Below are 27,812 nucleotides of genomic sequence, written 5' to 3' on the forward strand. Positions count from 1 at the left end.
CTCCCACTGTTAGGAGTCCCACAAGAACCCCAAGCTAACAACTGTAACATTTTGCAGAGGACCAAGTGTAAACCCATGCAGGCTCTGCGAATGCTGTTCCAGTCTCTGTGAGCCCTGTTTTATTGACTTTGTGGGAATCAATTAAGTGAATCTGTTCTCCTGGTGTTCTTGACCCCACAATTCTTCCTCCCCTTCTTCTGAGTGGTCCCCGGAGCTCCAAGGGGATCTCTGATTTGGGCTTCCTCTACTAATGTTTGGCTGTGAAATGTTTATGTTTTGCTTCATATATGTCTGTGCACCACATACATGAAATCAGAAGAGGGGTTCGAGCCATTGGAACTGGAGTTAACAGGTGTTTGTGACTCATGTCGGGGCTGGGAATCAAACATGGGCCCTCTGGAAGAGCAGCCAGTGCTCTTAACCACTGAGCCATCATCCCCAGCCCTCAGCTTGGGGTTTGTTATGTGTGTATTCCTGATAGTAATCTCCTCCCAAATGAATATCTGGCAAACATTCGTGATCTGTTCTTTCCTTTCTGTGTAGAAGCAAGCTTCTCTCTCTCTCTCTCTCTCTCTCTCTCTCTCTCTCTCTCTCTCCCTCCCTCCCTCCTTACTTTCCTCCCTCTCTTCCTTCCTTCCTTCCTTCCTTCCTTTAAGACCTCCTCACTGTATAGCCCTGGCTGGCCTGGAACTAGCTATGTAGACCAGGCTGGCCTCTAACTCACAGAGATCCACCAGCCTCTGCCTCCCAAATGCTGGGTTAAAGGTGTGTGTCACCATACCTGGCTGTGTAGAAGTATTGTAATTTGATAAAAATCACTTTGTCACATATTTTTGTCTTGTTGTGTATGGTACATGTTCCGTGTGTTCAGGTATACGAATCTACGAACTCACAGAGGCCAAAGCAGGAGTTCTCCTCACCTTACTCCATTCCAGCAGGGTTTCTCCTTGACTCTGGAATTAACTTCGTTTCACACACACACACACACACACACACACACACACACACACACTCAACACACAAGTCTGGCATCCAGTGAGGCCCAGTGATTCTCCTGTCCCCACAACCCTAGTATATGAAAGATGACACCCAGCTTGGATGGTGGAATCTGAACTCAGGTCCTTATGATTGTCTAGCAAGTGCTCTTAGCCATTGAACCATCACTCCAGGCTTTTATTTTAAGATTTAATTTATGTGCATGAGTATTTTGCTTGCATGTATGTCTATGCATTACATACATACCTGGTGCCCACAGAGGTTAGAAGACGATATCAAATCCTGTGGAACTGTAATTACAGATGGTTTTGAGCCATCATATGTGTACTGGGATCTGAACCCAGGTTCCCTAGAAGAACAAGTGTTCTTAATTGCTGAGCCATCTCTCCAGTTCCACTCCCACTTTGAGACAGGAGTCTCATGTAGCACAGGTTGGCCTTGAACTCACTGCATAGCCAAGGAGCACCTTGAAGTCCTGATCTTCCTACCTCACCCTCACAAGTGCTGGCTGGGTTTAAAGGTGTGAATTCCCCCACCTCCATGCCTGGCACTATTTGTCAGCTCTCATTTTTACTAGCCTATTGGAGTAATAGTCAGAAAATCCTTGCCTATATTTAATAGTAACGAAGTATTTGCCTATATTTTTCTCTGGTAGTTTTGTTTTTGTTTTTTTTTGTTTTTGGGGGGTTTTGTTTGTTTGGTCGGTTGGTTTTTGAGACCGTTTCTTTGTGTAACAGTCCTGGCTGTCCTGGAACTCAGAGCAGACTGGCTTCGAACTCACTGAGATCCACCTGCCTCTGCCTTCCAAGTGCTGGGATTAAAGGTGTGCACTACCATTACCCAGCAGTTTTGGAATATTTTGAATTGATTTTTGTTCAGGGTGAGATATAGGATCTAGTTTTGATTTCCTACATATAGTATATTTAGGTATCTACATATAGATATATGTATCTACTGAGAGGTCTAAATTTCTCGCATTTACAACTGGATCTAGGTTTCAGTTTTTTAAAAACAAACAAGTTGTTTTGTTTTGTTTTTCTGACAACAGCAGAGACGAGGAGGGAATCGAGTATGAGGCCTGAGCCAGCCCCCACAGTATCACGAGACAGTCACCCCAAAAAAAGGACAGTTCCTGTAACCCCCTGAAACAGGCCCAGATTTGCCCCAGTATGCCCAAAGATGGAAAAAACTAAAACCTCAACCAATCAAAAATATATTAATGTAACTGCTGCTGGTTTAACCAATCATGTTTTAGATGGCCTAACTTCCTAAAATTCCCCTAGCTGTGCTTAAAATGACATGCATGCCTTTGTTCCAGAATGCCATTTGTACAAGTTGTCGACCTCAAATGCCAAAAGTTTCTGTAGAGTGAACGCTCTTTTCTTTGCACATTATTTGAGTCTGGGGTTTTCCTTCAGCGAGTCTCAGACCCTTACACTAAATATAGATATCCAGTTTTCCCAGTACTATTTGTTAAAAAGGCTTTTTCTCCAATGTATCAAGTGCACTTTCTTTTTTATTTTTATTTATTTATTTTGGTTTTTCAAGACAGGGTTTCTCTGTGTAGCTTTGCGCCTTTTCTGGATCTCACTCTGTAGCCCAAACTGGCCTCAAACTCACAGAGATCCACCTGCCTCTGCCTCCCGAGTGCTGGGATTACAGGCGTGTGCCACCACTGTTCAGCTCTTTTTTCTTTTAATTACTTATTTTTTCATTTTTATTTTTAACTCTGTGTGTGTGTGTGTGTGTGTGTGTGTGTGTGTGTGTGTGCACGAGCACACATGCGCATGAGAAGTGCCCTGGAGAGCAGAGCCCCCTGAAACTGGAGTTATAGGCATTGTGAGGCATTCAACATGGGTGCTAAGAATTGAACTTGAGTCTTCTGCCAAAGCAGCATGCATTCTTAACCCCTGAGCTGTCTGTCTCTCCAGCATCCATGTGCATTTTCTGTAACTCATATCAAACATATTTACATCTGGTGGTGCATGCCTGTGGTCACTGCAGCTTAGGAGACTGAGGTGGAGGATCACTTTTGCCCACCAGTTGAAGGCCAACCAGGGGAACATAGTGTGACTCTGTCTCAAGAAAGGAAGAAAAGAGGAAGTGGGAGAGGGGAGGAAAGGTCAACTTTCTAATTGATCGACACTCTCTAGTCTTTAAAATACAAATTCACAGGCTGGAGAGATGGCTCAGAGGTTAAGAGCACTGACTGCTCTTCCAGAGGTCCTGAGTTCAATTCCCAGCAACCACAAGGTGGCTCACAACCATCTGTAATGAGATCTGGCACCCTCTTCTGTGTACATAATAAATAAATAAATAAAAATACAAATTCACAAGGAACAGAACTTAAGAAATATATGTATATATGTATGTATGTATGGCTGCATACAGGGAGTTCATGAGAATGCCTTGCAGGCTGTGGTCCAGCTAGTCCAACAATGGCTATCTATCAATGGAAGGTCCAAGACTCCAGCAGCTGTTCATTCCATGATGCTGGATGTCTCAGCTGGCCTTCAGTATCTTGGAATTCCGAATAAGTAGGCTCTAATGCAAGTGAAGGAATGGACTTGAAAGCAAGAGCGAGAACAAGCTGGCAAAGATCCAAAGCTTCCTTCTTCCATGTCCTTTATATAGGCTGCCAGCAGAGGATGTGGCCCAGATTAGAGGTGGTTCTTCCCACAACAAAAGATGGGGATCCAAGGAGTATTTTCCTACCCCAAAAGATCCAGATTGAAAGTGGGTCTTCCCACTTCAAATGATTGATTTAATTAAGAAAAAAAATCCCTCACAGGTGTGCCCAGACACTTGCGTTTTATTTATTTATTTATCTATCTATCTATCTATCTATCTATCTATTTTGTTTTTTTTTGTAGCTTTGTGCCTTTGCGTTTTAATTACTTCCAGATGTAGCCAAGTTTATAGCCAAGCATCGGCATCACAGTGGTGCATGCCTTTAAAGCCAGCACTCTGGAGGGCAGAGGCAGGTGGATCTCTGTGAGTTCAAAAGTACATAGTGAGACCTTGTCGGACAAAGAGCCCACAGAGTGGTCAACTGATGACTGGTCTAACTTGAGTCCTAAGCCACAAGAGGGAGGCCATGTTCAACACTCCCTGGATGGCCAAGAGCCGAAGCTGGGTGACCCAGTGACCTAGGATAGAATCAAACACAACTGACCCTAAAAAAAGGTCAATGAAATGATTCCTAATGACATTCTGCTGTAATCAGCACAATCATCATCACAGAGGCTTCCTCTGGCAGCTGACAGGAGCAGATGCACAGACCCATACCCAAACATTAGGCAGAGTTTAGGGAACCCCGTGAAAGAGGGGAAGAAGGCTTGTAAGAACCAGTGGGCTTGAGAGCACCATGAGAAAGAACATGGCCCACAGACTTAACCAAGCAGGCCTCATAGGGGCCCACAGAGCCTGCATGGGTCTGCCCTAGGTCCTCTACATACATGCTATGTTGTTTAGCTTGAGATTTTTAATGGGATGCCTAACAGTGGGAGTGGGGGTGTCTCTGACTCTTTTGCCTACTCTTGGGACCCTTTTCCTCCTACTGGGTTGCCTCTTCCAGCCTTGACATGAGGGTTTATGCCTAGACTTATTGCATCTTGTTGTGCTGTGTTCAGTGATATCACTGGGAGATCTGCTCTTTTCTGAAGGGAAATGGATGAGTGGATCTGAGGGAGAGGAGAGGTGGAGAGGAAAGGAGGAGGGGAGAAGGAGAAGGCTGGGGGCAGAACATATTGTATGAGAAAGGAATAGTTTTTTTTAAAGCCCACAAACACTATGAAAGGATTCTTATGTTCTTCACTGTTTGGTTCCCATCTCCTAAGACTGTGTCTGGTACATGAAAAATGTTCTAGGGTCTGAAGAGATTGCACAGTGGTTAAAACCACTGGTTGCTGGCAGAGGGCCCAGTTTGTTTCCAAGCAGCAAGATAGCTGTCTGTGACTCCAATTCCAGGGGATGCCCTCTGCTGGTCTCCATAATCACTGAGAGCAGGTATGTTCAGACAAAACAACCATACGCATAAAATAAAAATAAATAAATCTTTATGTTTTGAAAGTGTTCAATTAATATTGAATAGCTGGATGGCAGTGGTGGCACTGCCTTTTAATCCCAGCACTCAGGAGACAGAGGTAGGCATATCTCTCTGAGTTCAAGGCCAGCCTGGTCTACAGTGAGTTCCAAGACAGCTAAGGCTATTACACAAAGAAACCCTGTCTCAAAAAATCAAAAGCAAAACCAAAACAACAACAACAACAACAAAATTATCAATCTGAATGACAACAATGATCATCTTTCAACTTTCCCTTCAGTAATTATTGACATGTAATATGTCTCGTGTTTAGTAGACAGCATTTACATTTCTTTCTCCTCAGAACAGTTTCACCATTAGGAAACCTCACTGTATTAGTTACTTTTCCATTGCTATGATTAAAAGCACCACGACCAAGGCAATTTATAGAAGGAAGCATCCAGTTGGGCTTGTGGTTCCAGAGGGCTGGAGTTCATCATGGTGGGGAGAAGCAAGAACAGCCAGCTGGGCAGTAGTGGTACACGCCTGTAATCCCAGCACTTGGGAGGCAGAGGCAGGCGGATCTCTGTGAGTTCGAGGCCAGCCTGGTCTACAGAGCTAGTCCAGGACAGGCTCCAAAGCTACAGAGAGAAACCCTGTCTCGAAAAACCAACCAACCAACCAACCAACCAACAAACAAACAAAAAACCAACAACAACAAAAACAAACAAACAAAAAAATAAACTTTCTTTATTTTGGTTTTTCAAGACAGGGTTTCTCTGTGTAGCTTTGGAGCCTGTCCTGGAACTCACTCTGTAGCCCAGGCTGGCCTCGAACTCACAGAGATCTGCCTGCCTCTGCCTCCTGAGTGGCTGGGATTAAAGGCATTCGCCACCACTGTCCGGCAAGAGCTCATTTTAAAGACACAACTGTCAAATCTCACCCACTGACATACTTTCTCCAAATAGGCCCCACCTTCCAATCCTTCCCAAACAGTTCTGACTGCTGGGGACCATTTTCATTCATATGTATTTAGACATTTGAGGCTGCAGGGGGCATTTTCATTCATATGTATTTAGACATATGAGCCTGCAGGGGGCATTTTCATTCATATGTATTTAGACATAGGAGGCTGCAGGGGGCATTTTCATTCATATGTATTTAGACATAGGAGGCTGCAGGGGGCATTTTCATTCATATGTATTTAGACATATGAGCCTGCAGGGGGCATTTTCATTCATATGTATTTAGACATAGGAGGCTGCAGGGGGCATTTTCATTCATATGTATTTAGACATATGAGCCTGCAGGGGCATTTTCATTCATATGTATTTAGACATAGGAGGCTGTAGGGGGCATTTTCATTCATATGTATTTAGACATAGGAGGCTGCAGGGGCATTTTCATTCATATGTATTTAGACATAGGAGGCTGCAGGGGGCATTTTCATTCATATGTATTTAGACATATGAGCCTGCAGGGGGCATTTTCATTCATATGTATTTAGACATAGGAGGCTGCAGGGGCATTTTCATTCATATGTATTTAGACATATGAGCCTGCAGGGGCATTTTCATTCATATGTATTTAGACATATGAGCCTGCAGGGGGCATTTTCATTCAAACCAACACGCTGGCCTCAAACTCACAACTCTCTGCCTCTGTCTCCCGAGATCTGGGATTACAGGCATGTATGCCACTACACCTAGCTTTTTATGTGTTATCTCCTCATGTTTAACCTATTTGGTTGTTTGTCTCTATGTGACTAATTTCTGGGAACTCTTTGAACATAATTGTACATGCCCTGTGGTTTTACCTTGTCGGCTGCAGTCTTATCCAGTGGACCCCAGGAACCACCCTATGACCTCATTTTACTGAAAAGAGGAAAAGACAAAGAGACCTTCAGAAACTCTTTTAAGGGGCTGGTGAAGTGGCTCAGTGGTTAAGAGCACTGGCTGCTCTTCTAGAGGTCCTGAGTTCAATTCCCAGCAACCACATGGTGGCTCACAACCATCTCTAATTATCTGGTGCCTTTTCCAGCCTGTAGGCATATATGCAGACAGAACACTGTATACATAATAAGTAAATACATCTTTATAGAAACTTTAAGTTTCTCTTAAGTTACCAAAACTGTCCATTGGCTACTGTTAAGACACATAGGCATTGCCCTACTCAGGGCTACTCTCCATAGGATGGAACACCATGACCGAAAACAACTTGGGAAGAAACGGTTTATTTGGCTTACACTTCCACATCATAGCCCATCCTTGAAGGAAGTCAGTACAGGAACTCAGGCAGGGCTGGAACCTGGAGGCAGGAGGTGATAGAGGAATACTGCTTACTGCCTTGCTTTCTATGGCTTGTCAGCCTGCTTTCTTATAGAACCCAAGACCACCAGCCCAGGGATGGCCCCACCCACAATGGCCCTGCCCTGCCCCCATCAATCACTGATTAAGAAAATTAAGATCTTATGGATAGAGTCACCCTTCAGATGACTCTAGCTTGTGTCAAGTTGACATAAAAATACCCAGGACACCTTTCTTTAGGAAACTCTTCCCAGAGGAAAAACAGTTCTGAAAAAAAAAAAAAAAAATGAACATTAGGGCAGTGGCAGAAGAATAGAGAAACATGCACCTTGATTGTAAATCAAATCCTCAGCAGGGTATAGTGGCACACACCTTTAGTTCCAGCACTTGGGAAACAGACGCAGGCAGATCTCTGTGAGTTCGAGGCCAGCCTGGTCTACAGGGTGAGTTCCACAACAGCCAGAGCTACATAGAGAAACTCTGTCTCAGAAACAAACAAACAAACAAATCCTCAACTCCAGGGAGTTGACAGGTTACAGACACGGGATACAGATAATGAGGGAGAGAGCCATGCTAATAAAGACGAGGAATATTCATATCTTTTCTAGAAATGGGCAGAGATCTTCCAGGAATTCAGTGCCTCCTCCTTTTGCTGCTTTTAGAGTCTGGTCGAGGTGTCTGGTAGTTACCTTTGACCTTTGACAGTGTGAGAGACAGTCGAGGTAAGTCTAGGTCATGTTAACCTTGACTTATAGTTTGGAACAAAACATTTCTCAAATGAACAGCATGTTTACAGGAAAACGGTTAAGACAGGAAAGAGGACACAGACACACACACACAGACACACACACACACACACACACACACACACACACACACGAGGGCCAAGTGGTTCATCCCATCCTAGCTTCCTTGGCTTGCAGGTCCAAGTGAACAGTTGGTGTTTTCTGCACAAAAAGCCTTGAGTTATTGAAAGGTAACCTAGGCAACCATTATCATCTTAATCCACACATCAGAGGTGTTATCAAAAGCAAGGTTAGTGGGAGACTAATGATATTTTGGCCCAGCGTTGTGACCTACAAAATTCCTGATTTTTAAATCAACTAAGAGGAAACAAAGTATATTTAGATTTTTCCTTGGTAAAAATATGGGACATTATTCTGCTACATGTAAGGGTACACTTTGGAGACAGGGTTTCTCTGTGTAGCCCCGGCTGTCTGGAACTCACTCTGTAGACCAGGCTGGCCCCAAACTCACAAAGATCCGCCTGCCTCTGCCTATTATTATTAGCAATAATTCAGGCTCTGTTCAGTTACAAATTGCCCCTCTCTTTATTTTTGCTCTTCATTCTTGAGAGAAGCTGAAGGGTGACGGTTGACGTGTTCTATAACTTCCTCAAGCTCACTTGGAGCATCCATTAAGTGCCTGATGGAAGAATAATATTTTTGCCTACTTTAAGTTGGCGTGGTTGCCACCTGGAAATGTGTATGTCACCTGGTGTCTTTCTTATATTCCCTGAGTGGTTGGAGTTCTTGTAACTTTATGGTCTCCAATTTTACTTAACAAAGCAGACAGTTGCTTGGCCCTAAGAGGGACAGGAGCAGGCTTGCTACAAAGGGACATGAAAACCAGAAACCAGGAGATGCCTGGCGTCTTAGTTACCTTCCATTGCTGTGATAAGACACCGTGACTGAGTTTATTGGAGGCTTACAGTTTCAGAGAGTACCTAACCATCACGGTGGAGAGCATGGCAGCAGGCAGGGCAGCATGCCTTTGGAGCAGGCGCTGAGAGCTTACATCTTGAGACACAATCATGTGGCCAAGAGAGAGCTAACAAGAAACATCATGAGCTTTTTAAACCTCAAAGACCACCTCCAGGGCAGCGGTGGCGCACGTCTGTAATGCCAGCACTCGGGAGGCAGAGGCAGGTGGATCTCTGTGAGTTCAAGGCCAGCCTGGGCTACAGAGTTAGTCTAGGACAGGCTCCAAAGCTACAGAGGGAAACCTTGTCTCGACAAACAACAACAACAACAACAACAAAAAAAAAAAAAAACCACAAAAAAACCCAAAAAAAACAAAAACAAAACTCCACCTCCAATGGCACACCTCTCCCAACAAGTCCACACCTCCTAATCCTTCCCAAACAGTTCTACCAACTGGGGACCAAACATTCAAATATCCGAGCCGATGGGTGCTGTCCTCATTCGAATCACCACATCTGGCAACACTCTCTCAGCTATGGGCTGAGCATGAACAGCTGGACTTGGGTCTACAGTTTTTTTTCTTCTCTGGTTTTACTGGTGTTTACATTAAAATAACAGGATGTGTTACTTGTCTCTCATTATGCCTGGGCAATCAGAACATATCTTAGAGGAAAAGGTATCAGAGACTTAAGCCTAAAGTTAAAAAAAAAAAAAAGCATTATAAACCAGATGTGATAGTGGATACATGTAACCGCAGCTCTCAGATGGTTGAGGCAGGAGGCTGACAAGTTTGAGGCCAGTCTGCAACACAAGGCAAATTACATTATAAACTGTAATAATGGAAAAAAGAAAGTCAAGCTAGAGAGCATGTGATTAGGTAAATCATGGGAGGGGCCCCTCTTTTCTTGTAAATGGCTCCAGGGGCATGGGCCACCAGGAAAGACACCATCCTTGGAATCAATGAAGATAAACATTGTATTATCTGTGCCTAAAGGAGGGCCCTACAGAGCCTCAGTGACAACTGCCAGGCAGTTTCTTGGTAGAAGGAACTTTGCGTTATCTTTGTCTGGATTATTTCCCGTTGCCTTTCATCCCTAAAACTGTTCCCATTTGAATAAAATTCAAGATGTAGACCTTAGCGATTCTGTTATCAGGCTCAAAGTGGCCCAGTAAAAATTTCTGATTTGAGCCCGGCAGTGGTGGTGCACACCTTTAATCCCAGCGCTCAGGAGGCAGAGGCAGGGGGATCTATGGAGTTTGAGACCAGCCTGGTCTACAGAGGGAGTTCCAGGACAGCCAGGGCTACACAGGGAAACTCTGTCTCAGTAGGGAGAAAACAACTTCTGATTTGGTCAGCCTCTTTCATATAATAGTTATTATCACACAGTCACTCACAGAAACACTTCCTTTATAATGTCTCTCACTTACTCTTTGGTAATTCTGAAAACGCATACTTTTGATAGCCTCTTTTGTCTCGTGAGAGCATCTGCGAATCACGATCAAATGTCCGGTGGCTGAGTTCTGGTTGCCTCAGTGGAGAGGATGGACTTGTCCCCATAGTCGGTTTAATCTGGACCCAAGTTGGAGGGGAAGTGACTGATTATTGGGAGTTGGGGTCAAAACCCTTTTAGCCACGTTTGAACAACCACAGCTGGTTTAGAAAGAGCAGCTTGGGTTGGAGAGATGGCTCAGAGGTTAAGAACTCCGAGACTGCTCTTCCAGAGGTCCTGAGTTCAATTCTCAGCAACCACGTGATGGCTCACAACCATCTGTATTGAGATCTGGCACCCTCGTCTGTGTACATAATAAATAAATCTTTAAAAAGAAAGAAAGAAAGAAAGAAAGAGAGAGAGAGAGAGAGAAAGAAAGAAAGAAAGAAAGAAGGAAGGAAGGAAACATAGAAAGGAAGGAAGGAAGGAAGGAAGGAAGAAAGGAAGAAAGAAAGAAAGAAAGAAAGAGAAAGAAAGAAAGAAAGGAAGAAAGAAAGGGCGGCTCACGGGTTCCACTTAGCTTTTAAGGCTCAGCTTCTCTGCTCCAGACATCATGGGGAGCAACCTTAAGATGCTGGGCCAGACTGAGCTGTTAGGGGTCGAACTGCTGCAGAATGTTCAGAGATGACTGTTACAAGCTTCAAAAGCAAACTACAGAGCAAAACAAAAGAGACAGAGCAAGTCCAACTGTATCTGAAAGGTAGTCAGAGGAAAAACCGATCTGCCTGCAAAACAAGTTTAGCTTTGTCCAAAAGTTGTACTCATTTGGGCTGGAGCGATGCCCCGTGGCTAACAGCACCCGCTGTTCTTGCAGAGGACCTGGGTTCAGTTTCTAGCACCTACAGGCAGCTCGTTACTGCCTCTAACTCCAGTTCTAGGGGATCCGACACCTCCTCTGACCTCCTCGGGCACAGTATGCACTTGATGGACTGAAGTACACAAAATAAAACAAGTATCTTTTAAAAGAAAATCAAACAGGAAGCAAGTGAAAATGCTTTCCTTTTTTTAAAACAAAAAAAAATTAGACTCATTAGACTCCTTTTCAGTTATCTGGTTGCAAATGCTTCAGAAAATAATCAAAACTCTGGACGACAGAAGGCTTTGAACAGCTATGAGTTAGGAGGAAGAGGCAAAAGGGTCAGAAGTTCAAAATCATCTTTGACTACACATCGAGTTTGAGAACATTAACTATGTGATATTGAGTCTAAAAACAAAAACAAACAACAAACCACTTTCCATGAAATTTAGCCCTCACAGATCTTCATGCCAACTCGCACCACTACACAAGCTGGCCAGGAGAGGAAGCGTCCGATTGCAGCATGATGCCTCTATGTCCTGCAACCAAAGTGTGTGGTGTGTTCAGCAATAGAGTCTTACCATCTAGTTCTGATAGAAAATCAAGAGCAATGGCAGTAACTTACATTGTTTGGGGAGTGGGGACTCTGGGGATTTCTTAGCCAGCCCCAGGGAGGTATCCCATACCTGGTATTAGGAATTTTATTTAATAACTTATGGCTTCTGAGATCAGCATTTTCCACTATTCAGAGTTCCTCCATTCAAGCTCTTTTTTAGATTTTTTTTTTTGTTTTTTAAAGATCTATCTATCTATCTATCTATCTATCTATCTATCTATCTATCTATTTATTATTATGTAGGCAGTGTTCTGCCTGCATGAATTCCTGCATGCCAGAAGAGGGCGCCAGATCTCATTACAGATGGTTGTGAGCCACCATGTGGTTGCTGGAGATGAACTCAGGTCCTCTGGAAGAGCAGCCAGTGCTCTTAACCTCAGAGCCATCTCTCCGGCCCCTACTTAGACATTTTTATTAACTTATGAAGCAGTAGATTTCCATGTGGCTTCCTCATACCTGCTTGGCCCTGCTTAACCCTCTGCTCTTCCACTCTCCTTTCTCCGGTCCTCACTTAAGTCTTTCCATTCCCAATGTTCCCTCCTTCTCTCACATCACTTGTTTCACTGTTTCCACCCTTCCTTAAGGCACCTCCAGCCACTTGAGGGAAACTAGTTTTTGAGGGGTGTTCAAGACAGGGTTTCTTGGTGCCTGTCCTAGATCTCGCTCTGTAGACCAGGCTGGCCCCAAACTCACAGAGATCCGCCTGGCTCTGCTGGGATTAAATTCGTGCGCCACAGCAGGAAACATCTTTTTTGCAGTGGGGGTGTACTGAACAGACTCATTAAACTCCTGAGACTGTTGCTATGGCCTAGTGGACCAACACTCAGCCATAGATGGAGGGAAATAATCCGACATCTATGCCAGTGAGCTAGACAGGCAGAATCATGGCTTTGGCCTGCTGTTGGTGCTCTATCTACTATAAACAGATGCTTGTCCGTGTCTCCCAGGGAAAAGTCACACGACAAACCTGTCTCTTACTCTCCAGGACTCAGGCAACATCGCAGAAGAGGTGGCAGAAAGATGTAAGAGCCAGAGGCGGAGGGAGAGTGCTTTGTCACAGCTGCGCTCCTATTGACACACTCCATCCTGGAGAAAGCCCATTAAGATGCTGGAATGTCCAGGCATCATGGCGCATGCCTTTAATCCCAGCACTCGGGAGGCAGAGGCAGGCGGATCTCTGTGAGTTCGAGGCCAGCCTGATCTACAGAGTGAGTTCCAAGACAGCCAGGGCTACACAGAGAAACCCTGACTTGAAAATAATTTAAATAATATAGAAGCCTAAATTTTTTTTTTTTTTTCGAGACAAGGTTTCCCTGTGTAGCCCTGGCTGTCCTGGAACTCTCTGTAGACTAGGCTTGGCCTTGAACTCACAGAGATCCACCTGTCTCTGCTTTCAAGTGCTGGGATTGAAGGTGTACACCACCACAGCCCAGCCTTAGAAGCCTAAATTTTTAAAAGTACAGTTTGTCCAGGAAAAGCAGGGGAACACATTTAAAGTTGTGGACAAAGCATTTGTAGTTATTAAAGAGAGTAATACCATTAAAGGGAAGCCATAACCTACGTATTTTACAATGGACAATAAGAAAAGTGCCTTAAGGGGACTGGGGAGGTGGTTCAGTGGTTAAAAACATTGGTTATTCTTGTAGAGGACCTGGGTTCAAAACCCAGCACCCACAGGGCAGCTCACAACTGTCTGTAACTCTAGTTCAGGGGATCCAATGTCCTCTCTGACCTCTATGACATTAGTTATGAATGTGGTGCACATATATACATACATGCAGGCAAAATACCCATATACATTAAATAAAAATTTAACTCCAGTTTCAGGCAAAATGCCCACACACCTAATATAAGATAAATAAACCTAAAAGAAATCATTTTTATTTTGTGTGCATCGGTGTTTTGCATGTATGTATGTCTCTGTACCCTGTGTGTATTGTGCCCTCAGAGTCGACACTAGGGTGTTGAATCTCCTGGAACTGGAGTTACAGATTGTTAGAAGCCACCATATGGATGCTGGGAATGAACCTGGGTCCTACGGAAGAGCAGCCAGTGCTCGTAACCACTGAGTCATCCATCTCTCCAGCCTTAGTCTAAGTGTTTTTAATTTTTTATTACATTTTTATTTATTTGGGGGGTATAGCAGTGGATTATGTGTATGGAAATCAGAGGACAATTTGCCGAAGTTGGTTCTCTCCCTTTACCCTGTAGGTCCTGGGAATCAAACTCAGATGGTCAGGCTTGGCAGCAAGTGCCTTAACCTTCTGAGCCACCTCACTGTCGTTAATGGCATTATTTTTATTTTATTTTATTTTTGATTGTTCGTGACAGGGTTTCTCTGTGTAACAGTCCTAGCTGTCCTGGAACTCACTCTGTAGCCCAGGCTGGCCTCGAACTCACAGAGATCTGCCTGCCTCTGCCTCCCGAGTACTGGGATTAAAGGCGTGCGCTACCACTGCCCGGCAACTCCCACTTTTTTCACTTGAAAAATTTGCTTATAAAACATGGTTATGAATCTCAGTTAACCTGAGCTCTACTATCACCTGAGGTGAGCCTTGAGACAGGCCTATGGGAGAATATTTTTATTAGGTTGATTGAGGTGGGAAGACTCTTCCACCATGGGTGGTAACATTCCCTCGATTAAGATCCTGAGCTTTATTTTTTAATGATTTTTTAAAGATTTATTTATTTATTATGTATACAGCATGTATGACCAGAAGAGGGCATCAGATCTCATTACAGATGGTTGTGAGCCACCATGTGGTTGCTGGGAATTAAACTCAGGACCTCTGGAAGAGCAGTCAGTGCTCTTAACCTCTGAGCCATCTCTCCAGCCCTGGTTTTTGGTTTTTGTTACTATTACATTTATTCAGTGTGTGTGTGTGTGTGTGTGTGTGTGTGTGTGTGTGTGTGTGTGACAATGTCTCAAGTACCCCAAGCTAATCTCAAACTTGGTATGTGGCTGAGTATGACCTTGAATTTTTTATGCCCCATGCACCACCACACCCAGTTTTGCAAACGCCAGAGATACGATACAGGGTTTTTCCATGTGCTAGGCAAGCACTCCACCAACTAAGCTATATCCCTTACCCCCAAATACCACTTTAATATAGATTGTGTTACTTTTGACCATGACTCATTTGGCAAGGGTCAAACCTGAATAAAAAGCCATTGGTAAGTCAAGAAAATATTATTAAACCTTAAGAGTAAACATAGGCTGAGTTTGGTACTTCACATTTTTTTTTTCCTGGCACTCAAGAGGCAGAGGAAAGGGGAGCTCTGTGAGTTCAAGACCACCCAGGCCTACACAGCAAGTTCAGACTAGCCAGGCCTATGTAGTGAGACATGTCTCAAAGAGTCAAATTGGGGCTAGAGAGATGGCTTCATGGTTAAGAGCATGTGTTCGTACAGAGGACCTGAGTTCAATTCCTAGCACCCACGTGGAGGCTTATAACTGTCTGTGACTCCAGTTCCAGGGAGTCTGATGCCTTCTTCAGACTCCACAGGCTCTGTGCACAGAAACGGTGGTGCATATACACACATACATGCAGGCCAGTACGCATGCACATAAACTAAAATAATAAAAGAGATGAAAGAGTAGAGGCGATGATGGAGGTGTGAGCAGGTCATGAGCAAGGCCTCTGTATGAAAATTAAAGTTGATCTGAGACTTCTGTCTCCTGGACGTTGTTTTTGTTTTTGTTTTGTTTTGTTTTGTTTTCTCGTGTGGAAACGTGGAAGGAGAAGCCCAAAGGTATTCCATTTGGGGGGAATGGGGAGGAGCACCAGGAAGAGATAAAGAGAAGAAAAACCTGTCTGGAAATATCAGTCATCCTTCATCCTCCCCCCAAACCCGGCCAATGTCACCCCGGAAATGCACCTCTAATGGGGCATTATGTGGCTTCTTCCACTCCAGCAGTCGCCATTTCCCCTTGGCCAGTGTATTTCCAGCAGTCTTGGCCCCTCCCCGCCATGCTCCATGTTACCCGAAAAGAGAAATGTCATCACGACATTCTTCTGGTGATAAACAAAATACAAAATCAAATCACTCCTGGGCTGGGGGTAGGGATATAGCTTAGTGGTGACACCTGCCAAGCATGTTTGAGGCCCTAGAAGAAAATTTAAATTAAATTAACGCCACCGGTTCCTCGGGCTGTCTTTCACCTGCTCACAAAGTCCTCCACAGCTCTCTGTCTCTTTCCATCTATCTAACCCACAAGCACTTTAGAACAGGATGTGCTTTGCCTTACTCAGTCTTTAGGATGTCCTTCTCCACTTCTGCCCATCCTTCAGAACGGCTGTCCTCAAATTTCCTATCCTCCGGAGTGACTGACTGCACTCCATTCCTCCCCCTAAGCTGGCCAAGCGCTTTCAGTTGCTTGATGCTCTGAGTCATACCTCTATTATAGCATTCCTGGGAGCATACTATCTGTCAGTGTCTCAAGGACCCCAGGAAAGTGAGGCCATGGTAATTCATGTGTTGTCCCGATGGCTTGGCACAGTGGCTAACACGAACTAGAGAAGGAGGGAAAGATGGGCGAGGAGAGGGGTGGATGGATTGCGTGGATGATAGCTGGGGGAGATGGTAGAGGAGATGGCAAAGTCTGAGAAAAATTTAAAAGGGGCCCTGCCAAAATCAAAGACAATACACCAGGGGGAGCTGAAAGACCACAAGAACGCAGGAAGGCGGGCCACACAAGGCTGCAAGGCGGGGATGAGCTGCGCACACCGAAGCCAGGCACCATCGTGCAACTGATACGGCTCACCCACGTGTGCAGAACCTGGTCCTCAGACCCCAGACAGTGTTTGAGCTCGTTCCCACCGCCCCCACTATCCCGTCCCTCCACCGCCGCTGGGAAAGCAAACAAAGGGGAGGGATTCCTGCAGGGCTACGGATACCGAAGGCCAATCAGATGGCTCTAATCGCCTGGAAGGCGGCCGCCTCCTTTTAAAGGGGCCCAATCTGGTTCCAAGGGGTTGAGGAGGGGCGGCGAGATGGGCGGGGAGAGTGGGAGAGGGACCGCGCGGAGAGGCGGCCCCCTGGGAGTCGGAGGACGGAGGCGTGGGGCGGAGCCAGACCGGGGAGGGCGGGCGGGCGGGCGGGCAGCGCAGCGGCGCGCGGGATCCGGCTGACGCAGCTGGCCCCGGCTCCCTGAGACCCAGACCCGCGGGGAGGGGAAGGAGGGAGGGGGAAAGCGCGAGGGCGCGCGTGCGCAGTGGCGCGGGGAGGAGCGGGGGACCTGGCAGCGGGCAAGAAGGCTGCGAGCGAGCCGCGAACCCGGCGGGTGGAGGGTGGCGAGCGCGCGCGCACCATGGGGGAAAAACCCGGGACCAGGTAAGGGAGGTGGGGCCGTGCTGCGGGGCACGGGCGGTGGCTCGCGGAGGGTGCGGGGATGATCTCCAGACAAGGACACCGGGCAAGAAACCCGGGGGCCGGACGCCTGGGTCCCTAGAGGGTAGCGGTCCGGGGCCGCAAGCCTAGGTCCTTAAAGATACTGGGTGGGGTGCGTGCTTGGACTCCTGCAGATTGCAAGAGCTGTAGGGATCAGGAAACCCACGCCTGGGTTCTCGAAGAGATGTAGGAGTCGGACTACTGGGTTCTCTGTGCAGGCTGAGATGCAGGGGCGGCGGAAGGAGGAGCAGGTGGCCGGCCCCGAGGGGTTGTGTGCAGGGAGACTGGATGCTGGGAAGGGATTCCCCTAGACTGATGCCCAACCAATGGAGAGACTCCTGTCCAATACCCCACAGTCTGATTGCTCCCACCTGTCCCGAGGGCCAGATAGCTCTGCTACCAAACTTCGGTCTTCTTCTCCTAGGTTACTAGGAGCAACAGCTTCTTGAGGGAGTGGAGTGCATAGGGACCCTCGCTGAAATTGGGCGGTATTCTTGCCCCAGGGAGGGAGGAGAGGTAATATCTGCCCTGGACACACACATCCACTCCCCGGATGTTTTCTGTGCAATCGGGGCTCCTTCCTTCCAGATACCAAGAGTTCTCTTTTTTTGGTCTATAGCAAAAATCCACTTCCTGTTGTGACCCAACGCCCCCAAGAGGACAGGGGGTGAATGCTTGAGTTCAAGGGAGCAAGAGCAAGAGAATGGGTTGGGGTTCTGTGCCTCAAGCCAGAGAGAACCAAGGCCTGATCCTGAACAGTCACTTCTGCAAAACATGGGGTCAACCCTACCACTCCCACTGCCCTTGGGGTGTGAGAACTTAGGCTTGTAAGCATCAAGAGGACCAATATCGGAGAGAGATGATCAGAGGGAATATTGGCTTCCTGGATTTGGGGTTAAACACCCTAGAGAAAGAGGAAGTCACTTACTTGGGGGAGGCCCCCAAATTTCCGTTGGGTGGTTTAGGAGAGGGAATAGATGGACCAACCAGAGACTGCTGACTTGGCATAATTCTCTACAAGTCTCATCAAATTCTGGGCCATAGGAAATGGAGAGACTACTAGCAGGAAGTACAAAAGGGCATCTGCTCTAGCTACCTCCCACAGCTGGGCACCTCCCTGGCAATTCCCTTACTCTGCCTCTTTGGCCAGCCTGGGTATGTGCATGCTTCCCCTCCCTAACCTGGCAAGAGATGGCTGGGGAAGATGTGGAGGGCAGATGCCCTGTCACAGCCTTCTGTCAGGGCTCCTCATGGAGGAACACATGGGACAGAGGGGGACCAGAAGTGGAAGGGAGACAACCTAGCTGATGCACTAGCTGTGGGCCCTCATTGGGACAGAAATTAGAATGATGATTCTAACTGCTGCCATGCCCGTATGTGCCTTTATTGGGGATACTTGGGCACCCTGTGAGTTCGTCATATGACCCTATGTGTTTGCCCTGTGATGTATGGACAGCTTGGCCTTTGAGAAGAAAGGGACAAGATGGTTTTCCTAGTAGAAACTATGGGAGTGAGTTGAAGGAAGGATGGAACACTGAGCAGTATTTCAGTTTGTTATCTGGGGACCCTTTCCAGGAATTGCTGCTGAGACCAGGTAGCGTGGTGCTTCAAAATAGCCAGAGCCCTGGGGCAGTTCCCTATGCTCCCAGCAATGGGTGGAGTCTTAGGCTTAGATTCTTTCAATACCTGTATAGAAAACCCCCTGGATTTGACAAACTGTCAGTGACAGGCCAGTTTAACAATTTAATGGTTAAGCCGGGCAGTGGTGGTGCACACCTTTAATCCCAGGAACCCAGGAGGCAGAGGCAGGCGGATCTCTGTGAGTTCAAGGCCAGCCTGGTCTACAGAGCAAGATCCAGGACAGGCACCAAAACTACACAGAGAAACCCTGTCTCGAAAAATCAAAAAGAAAAAAAAACAACAAAAAGAAAAACAACAACAACAACAAAAAAAAAAAACAATTTAATGGTTGAGAGCAGGGACTTAAAGCCAGAGTTGTCTGCCATAAGTTTATGTTGGAGTTCCACCATGTACATTCTCTGTGACCGTTGACAAAATTCTTGGCCTCTATTATGCTTTGGTTTCTTCACTGTAGAGCAGGAAAATCTCTGGCTTCGGTCAAGTGCAGTATGAATGCAATTGGAACACTGTTAGGAACAGCAGTCACTCAATAGATGTTAGCCATCATCGTCATCTTTGTTACATGGCTGCTACTGTGTTGGGACGTCTAAATGTACAAGGTCCCAGGGTCACGGTTTAAGAGCTGCCGCCCTTTATGAAATATAAACAAGATGTGAAAGGAACCAAAATGAAGGGCGAGGGGGCTGGTGATTAAAGTCAGGGCTGAGTCTTCAATCTGAAGGAGAAGATGTCTGAGTTAAGCCTTGAACTACAAATGGATTTTTTTTTTAAGCTGCTGAGGTCAGAGATGGGGATGTTAGAGGTTCATGAAATAGTCAGATGTAAGCAGTGCCTTCAGTAGAAACTGTCTGAGGGGCAAAGTCAAGGCATTGCTCCAGCAGTCACCCCAGGGGTCCTGGAAGATAGAGGTCAGTTGAAAAGTGATTAGTTTGACTGAGTGTGGCGGTTCATGGCCTTTCATCCCAGCATCGAGAAGGCAGAGGCAGGTGGAGTTCAGAGCTGGGGACATCCTGGTCTACATGTCAAGTTCCAGGCCAGCCAGGGTTACATAGTAAGAACCCTGTCTGAAAGGAAAAAAAAAAAAAAAAGTGTGTTTGTTCTGACCCAGACCTTGTGTAGCCATCTGGGGAAGAACCCCTCAGGAGAATCTAGATGGTTCCTGGGTCAATCAGGAACATTACTGTAGCGGTGATCACACACCAAAGGAGCAAGTGTTTGTCCTGACAATTGGCTTCAAGGGGCTGCCATGTGGATTTTTAAAAAAGAAGGGGGAAGGGTAGAGCAGGGATCTGGGGTGAATTCCCGTTCTCGGGCTGGGGAGGGATAAGTCCTGGCGTGCTGGTCCCTGCCGAGTCTAAGGGAGGCAGTGGGATCTCCCTTTCTGTTTTGTTAGGGTCTTCAAGAAGTCAAGCCCTAACTGCAAGGTGAGTCACCCACGGTACTTACCCTTTGATCCTCCCTGGGCCCTATCAAAGCCCAGCCTACCCCCAGTTGATCCCCAACCCTTAGCTCCCCACTTCCTGTGACAGCTAAAAGCAGACTTCCTTCCCTCCTTAAACCCCTTGCCACAGGCTGAAGAAGCCACAGGGCTGGGTGGGGACCGGGGTAGGTTCCTAAGCACGCTCGTAACTCCCTTAGGAACCAAGTACCCCTTAGGGTACTTGGGGCTAGGAAAAGTTAATAGTTCCCCAGGCTGTGGCCTGTTTATCACAGAGCCCTTTGTGGAGAGAGCTGCTAACTGCCTGGTCTGGCAGAGTACTCCCTGGAGACATGGGAACACACACATCCACACATCCACATCTACCTGTGGTTGGTGGGCAGAGGTATGAAAAGGGACCAAATGAGCAGATAAAAGCCTAAACAAAGACTTTACTGAGTGATCTGGAACACTCCCACCTTCCAATAATAACACCGGGAGAATCCCCTTCCTGATAACCCAGCCGAGGGGAGCCCAGGACAGGACTGCCATCTTTGAGGGCTCTGGTGGCTTGCCACCGACCTCCCCAATGTTCCCTGTGACCCTTGACATCCTCAGCTCACCGTGTACTTGGGCAAGCGCGACTTTGTAGATCACCTGGACAAAGTGGATCCTGTGGGTAAGTTGGCTGAGAAGGGGTCGGCTAGTCCCATAGGTAGGGAGGAGGTTCCTACATCTGGGAATGGGGAAGGGCCCCCTTCAGAAAATGAATCCGTTTCCCCTTCCTAGATGGTGTGGTGCTTGTGGATCCTGACTACCTGAAGGATCGCAAAGGTACTACACACAAGTCTACGAGTTGGAGGTGGGGGCGGGAAGAAGAAGAAGATATTTGGTGGGTTGGCATTCGGTAGGATGTCCCAGGGAGATGGAAGGAAGGCCGGATGAAGCAGGAGCAGACAGTAGGATTCAGGGGAGCCTGTCATGCTGAGGAAGGATGTGGGTGACATGAAGGAAGGGGTTATTCCTGATCACCCCACCTTACCCTCACTTTCCAGTGTTCGTGACCCTCACCTGCGCCTTCCGCTATGGCCGAGAAGACCTGGATGTACTGGGCCTGTCTTTCCGCAAAGATCTGTTCATCGCCACCTACCAAGCCTTCCCCCCCATGCCCAACCCACCCCGGGCCCCCACCCGGCTACAGGACCGACTACTGAAGAAGCTGGGCCACCATGCCCATCCCTTCTTTTTCACAGTGAGGATGCTCCCCATTCTCTGAAGGGTGTAGGGAGTGGGGCTGTAGGCTTGACATGGGATTGACGCACCTGTTACCAGGAACCAAAATACCTCCTCTTCTCTGCCACAGATCCCCCAGAATTTGCCCTGCTCTGTCACGCTGCAGCCAGGACCAGAGGACACGGGGAAGGTATGGAAGGACAGCTTTCACAGTATGTGACCAGAACTGGGCTTCGCAGAAGCCCAGATGACAGCTGAGCTGGAGGGTGAAATTCGGGGTGTCCTGAGGACAGGGAAATGTCCCCATGGACATGGGTGTGCATGGTGTGGTCACTGCACCTGAAACATGTACCTGGGTATGGGGGCTCGCCCATGCACTGCCCTGAGCCAGCCTCTGCTAGGTGCCAGACTAGAGGGAGACAGTGGGGCAAGAGAGTCCCTGTTTCCGTGATGGGGCAAAAGTCCACACCTAAGGGGAATGAAGCAAAGAGGAAGGAAGGGGTGTGTTGGAAGAGACGACGGGAGCCTTGGGTAAGAGGTGGCCTTTCCTCCCCTTCCCAAGGCCTGCGGAGTTGACTTTGAGATCCGTGCCTTCTGTGCCAAATCACTAGAAGAAAAAAGCCACAAGAGGTAGAGAAACAGCTCTCTCTCTGGTTTAACCACTCCCTCCCAGCCTCGTGGAGCCCCAGGCCCCTGTGGGAGGTAGGAATCTGAGCCCTTCCCCTCCTCCAACCCCTGACTCAGGAACTCTGTGAGACTTATCATCAGAAAGGTACAGTTTGCTCCTGAGACACCCGGCCCCCAGCCCTCAGCTGAAACCACACGCCACTTCCTCATGTCCGACCGGAGGTCCCTGCACCTAGAGGCTTCCCTGGACAAAGAGGTGAGGTGTGAGGGTGACAGAGATGCCACAAAGCAGGCCAGAGTCTAGGGGAGGGGTGAAGCCACAGGCAGGATGGCATTGTCTCACTTGGGGCGGAGGTGCTGTGGTGCTGTATGGGCTGGGGGTGGGGCAGAGCAGCCTCTGTCGGGGAGTAGCCAAGAGGGAGCCAGAGGGAAGCAGGCAAGTGCCAGCCCTGTAATCGCCTCCCTCCAAAAGCTGTACTACCACGGGGAGCCACTCAATGTCAACGTCCATGTCACCAACAACTCCGCCAAGACCGTCAAGAAGATCAGAGTCTCTGGTAGGAGGTGGGGGTGGGCGTGGGCTTTGGGGAGGAGGTCTGTGCTGACAAGGGGCTTCGGGCTGCTGTGTCTGCCCAGGCCATATCCCGCTGTGGGAGATTTACCAGAGCATAAAGAATTGAGTCTGGGGGTTGGGGATTTAGCTCAGTGGTAGAGCGCTGGCCTAGCAAGCACAAGGCCCTGGGTTCGGTCCTCAGCTCAAAAAAAAAAAAGAATGGAGTCTGTTCCAGAATGGTGTGCAGCCTCGGTGTTCATTCTGGAGAGCTGTTGACCAGGGGTGGGGGTGTGCTGCCCCACAAGCGGGGATCACACCGTGTGGTCTGGGGTTGTGGAGCAGTGGTAGTGTCTCACTTCATCCAAAGCCCCTTGGTCCCCTGCCCCACAGTGAGACAGTATGCCGACATTTGCCTCTTCAGCACCGCGCAGTACAAGTGTCCTGTGGCTCAGCTTGAGCAGGAGTGAGTATGGCGGCACACAGGTGTGGGACCCAAGCTCGGGGAGACTATGAGAAGGCAGGATCTCCACAGCCCACCTCACGTCTGAGGGCGGCGTCCCTCGATAGCCGGGGGCGCCAGGCTGTTAACTAACAGGTTGAGTCCGAACCTACCCCTTCATAATCTGTGCCCAAATGGACAGTGAAGGGGGGTACACTGCCTGAGGGTGGTGAGCGGAACCTCCCCTGGCCCAGTCTCTCCAAGAATCTTGTTCCCTTGTTCCCACCCCCAGTGACCAGGTATCCCCCAGTTCCACGTTCTGCAAGGTGTACACCATAACCCCGCTGCTCAGTGACAACCGAGAGAAGCGAGGCCTGGCCCTGGACGGGCAGCTCAAGCATGAAGACACCAACTTGGCTTCCAGCACTATGTGAGGGCGGGGCTGGCGGACGGGGTGGTGGTGTGTGTGTTGGGGGGGGGGGGACAGGCTTCCGTGCGATGCAGGCTATGTGCCAGGCTCAGTCCTAGGTGCCAGGGAGGTATCAGTGAACAGGAGTGACAAAACCCTCTCACATTCTGGGGGAGGGAAGACGGACAATCAGATAAGTGGTTCAACTAGATAGCGGCCTTAGGAACAAGTGTTAAGTGGGGAGGAGAGCAAGCAGAGCGGGAGAAGTGACGGGGAAGGGCCGTGGTGGGTGTGCAAGCAAAGAGGCCTCCGGGCAGAGGGAACCGCAAGCTTCAAGACTTGGGTGGGAAGGTTCCCGGTGTGCGTGAGGAATTGCCGTGTGTCACTCTGACCTTGGGCACCCGGAGCTTCACCCAGCGGTGCCTTCGCATTGGGTACACGCTTCACCACCACCACCACCACCACCACCACCACGCGGGCCCACATGGTGAGAAGGGACCACAAAAAGAGACGTGGGGGCAGAGGATCCCGCACGTGAGGTGCTGCTGACCAGAGCACCCCTGTGACTTGGCCAAGAGGAGGCCCCAGGAGGGTTCTGCACAGAGGGATGCCGTGAGCCTGCATTGCCGTGGCCGGGTCCCTGACCCCAGCTCCCCTCCTCCCCAATTGCAGAGTCAAGGAGGGGGCCAACAAGGAGGTGCTGGGAATCCTGGTGTCCTACAGGGTCAAGGTGAAGCTGGTGGTGTCTCGAGGCGGGTGAGTATGGCGGGAACGCCTGGTCACGTGGTTCTCCGTGGCTCCGTGGCTCCGTGGTAGTTGTGCTCTTCATGCCCCCCCCCCCTGCCTCCCCAGGGACGTCTCTGTGGAACTTCCTTTTGTTCTCATGCACCCCAAGCCCCACGACCACGGCACCCTGCCCAGACCCCAGTCAGGTGAGCACTTCCCATACCCCGAGCCCCGCAGAGAGGGAGGACAACGGAATCGGCCAGGGGAGAAAAGATGCACTAGATCCTTCTGGTGCCCCTCCACCCACTCCCCCTCTGCCTTTCAGCCCCCCGGGAAACAGATGTGCCTGTGGATACCAACCTCATCGAATTTGATACCAAGTAATGAACTCTCCCTGCCTTCTTCCTTCGATCCTCCGGGACGGAGGTTCCCTATCATCCAGATCCACCCTCTTAACCCTGTGGGTGGTTCCTGCTGGTGGGGGAGCTGGGTAGAAGGATCAAATCCGATGCGTCAGCCTGTTGAGGCTGCCACGGCCCCTTGTCACTTGTGGACCTCTCTGTCTGGTCCTAGTGCCTGCTCAAGTGCCAGACTCTAGGATGGGGTGGGAGGGAAGCGGAGTGGGAGGAGGCCCCAGGAACAGTCAGAAGCCCTTACCACGCCTCCTCCTCCTCGTTCTTGTCACCAAGCTACGCCACAGACGACGACATTGTGTTTGAGGACTTTGCCCGGCTCCGGCTGAAGGGGATGAAGGATGATGACTGTGACGACCAGTTCTGCTAGGAAGACGGCCTGGGAGAGGGGGGAGGGCAGGACCAAGATGCCGCCGTCATTTCGGGTGGGAGGGTCCCAGCCTCTCCTCCTTCCCCATCCACCCAAGATTACGCACTGGACCCATCATTTGTGGAAAGTGGGCATTAATCTTTTGACTTCAGCTCCGAGGCCCCAGCCCTGCTCCCTAGGGTGGCGAGCTGTGTGCACACCTAAGGTTTTGGGAAAGGGAACACTGAAAATGAGGAGTGATTTAGAGAAAAGGAGTAGAAAGAACTCCCACATTTGGCCTCAGACCAACCTGCCACCCCCCCCCCCCAAGTCATCACTTCTGCCTCCCATTCCTTGAAGATGAGACTTTGGGGTGGGGTGGGGGGCAAGGCCATTTCTTTGTTTCAGAACATAGGGAAGAAATAAACCTTTGAATAGGCCTGAGTGTGTACATGTTTTCTCTGCAGAGTTGGAGGGGTTGTGCAGTGTGCCCATCCATGGTGCTTTTTTCTGCATCTTCAGGGTACCTTACACGGGTTATCAATAGATGTTTGCTGGATGACTGTGCTATGCCTGTGTCCCAAGGTAAAGATTGAAACTTAGTTTGGTGGGTGCACACTCCAGGGTAGAGCTTGGCAAAGCCACAAAGTTAACAGTCTTCTACAAGGAAAACACTAACTAACTTCCCAGAAGGTGAGATGGTCCAGGGAGCTGGGCAGGACAGGTGCCTCTCGGTTGAGGCTGGCAGCACGTGACCACACTGTGATCTTGTTAGGTTTGTCTCCACTGTCCCTTCTGGTTTGTGAAGCAGTCTGCTTCTGGGACTTTATAACCACATCTGCCTGCATACCTCACCAGACAGATGCCATACAAGCAACCTCAGTAAGAGCCACACTGTGTGGGCCAAGGCCAGGCAGGGTGGGAAGGTGTCAGCCACACTCTACAGACATTTCTCACCTCCCACATCACCCACTGTAACTCCTGCAGGTGACCTTTCTGTCCTACTTAGGGTTACTATTGCCGTGATGAAACACCATGACCAAAGCAAGTTGGAGAGGAAAGGGCTTATTTGGCTTATACTTCCACACCATAGCCCATGTTGGAGGAAGTCGGGACAGGAACTCAAACAAGGCAGGAACCTGGAGGCAGGAGCTGAGGCAGAAGCCATGGAGGAGTGCTGCTTACTGGCTCACTCTCCATGGCCTGCTCAGTCAGCTTTCTTATAGAACCCAGGACCACTTGCTCAGGGGTGACACCACCCACGATGTGCTGGGCCCTTCCCCATTGATGACTAAGAAGAAGCCCTGCATGCCTGCCTATGGTCTGGTCTTAGGGAGGCATTTTCTCAACTGAGGCTCCCTCCTCTCCAGTGACCCTCACTTGTGTCAAGTTGACACAAAGTTAGCTAGGACACCTTTCTAAAGGCTCCATCTCGTAAGCATCTCTATTGTGTGCCAAGCATGGTATAAGGACATACAAGTTTTAAAGCATTCCCTGGTGGTACTACCTGTGTCCCAAGAATGGGAACTGAGAAAGCATTGGTGTGATGTAGGCTGAGGTTGGGGGATGATTTCCCTAGAGGAAGTGAACTTGAAGCAGCAGAGAACTGAAAATGAGTTAGGGGGTGTACATGGACAAACATTTGGGACCATGGCACAGCCTCACAAGAAGGCTGGAAGGTGTAACGTATAAACTCAGACCAGGGACCAGAGCAGCCAACAAGAAGTGAGGTAGGTTTTGTTGAGACAGATGGGAGCAGTGTGCACGGGCACTGGTCTGTGCTGAAGCTCATGAAATTGCAATTAAATCATTTATCCAGTCTTTGCTTACCCTTTCACAGGCCATCTCCTCTACTCATGTCACGAATGGAACTAGCCCCTTTCAAGTCTTTGCCTCTAGCGTCCCTGACCCCTGTGACCCTGCTCCTTGACCTTCTAAGGCCATGGACCTAGCTTCACCAGGGAGGCAAGATAAAGATCCAGAATTAGGCTCTTCAGTCTCAGGTTCTGAGTCAGAAGATCCAGAGGAAAAACCCATGACTAGGGGTTGGAGAATGCTGCTTTTAAAACAACAACAAAAACTGATGTTTTCAGTGCTGTTTAGAAGGCAATCCATGCACATGGCTTTAAAAAAAATCTCAACAGTATAAAATGGTAAATAGTGAAAAGGCAAGCTCCCTCCTGCCCGTCCCTGACCCTGATTTCTTTCTCCCACCAACCACTGCTATCCTTGTTTATTCAAAGACTGTTCTTTGTGTTGAGTCACACACATGAAATCCTCACTGCCTCATCTCAATACAGGGGCAGCAAGCCATGAGCTCATCCACATCTCGCTGCCTTCACTTGATAGTGTTAACCGGAAGAGGCTTCCCGAAGCCCTGCTCACATCCACCCCATCCCTTTAAGGAGCAGCTCTATTAGTTACTAGATGTCATTTATGTTTACTGGTCTCCTATGAACATTCTGAATGTCTACTATTTTTTGTTGTTGTTCTGTTTTGTAAGTTATCCTTGAAGATCTGTCTTTTGGGCTGTGTGACGTACACTGTAAGACAGAGCCTGAAAGGAGGGCTGCAGGCTGGAGACATGGCTCAGCAGGTAAAGGGCACGGACTGCTTTTGCAGAGGATCCGAGTTTGGTTCCCCGAACTTATGCCAGGCAGCTCACAATAGTCTAGAGCTCCAA

At 48.5% G+C, this 27,812-nt stretch overlaps 1 protein-coding gene across 1 annotated transcript; it reads left to right on the forward strand.

Annotated features, from left to right (window-relative positions):
- The first annotated feature begins 17,092 nt into the window (after window positions 1-17,092).
- Window positions 17,093-25,573, forward strand: Arrb2 (arrestin beta 2). The gene is made up of 15 exons (XM_036197394.1): window positions 17,093-17,265; window positions 20,357-20,387; window positions 20,999-21,059; window positions 21,170-21,214; window positions 21,436-21,632; window positions 21,744-21,803; window positions 22,176-22,243; window positions 22,358-22,496; window positions 22,713-22,797; window positions 23,184-23,256; window positions 23,525-23,662; window positions 24,314-24,397; window positions 24,494-24,573; window positions 24,693-24,747; window positions 25,057-25,573. The coding sequence occupies exons 1-15, from the start codon at window positions 17,243-17,245 to the stop codon at window positions 25,148-25,150; spliced, it is 1,233 nt and encodes a 410-aa protein (XP_036053287.1). The 5' UTR covers window positions 17,093-17,242; the 3' UTR covers window positions 25,151-25,573.
- The last annotated feature ends 2,239 nt before the right edge of the window (window positions 25,574-27,812 follow it).

This window comes from Onychomys torridus, chromosome 8 (genome assembly GCF_903995425.1).
Source record: "Onychomys torridus chromosome 8, mOncTor1.1, whole genome shotgun sequence".
In the NCBI taxonomy this organism is placed as follows: Eukaryota; Metazoa; Chordata; class Mammalia; order Rodentia; family Cricetidae; genus Onychomys; species Onychomys torridus.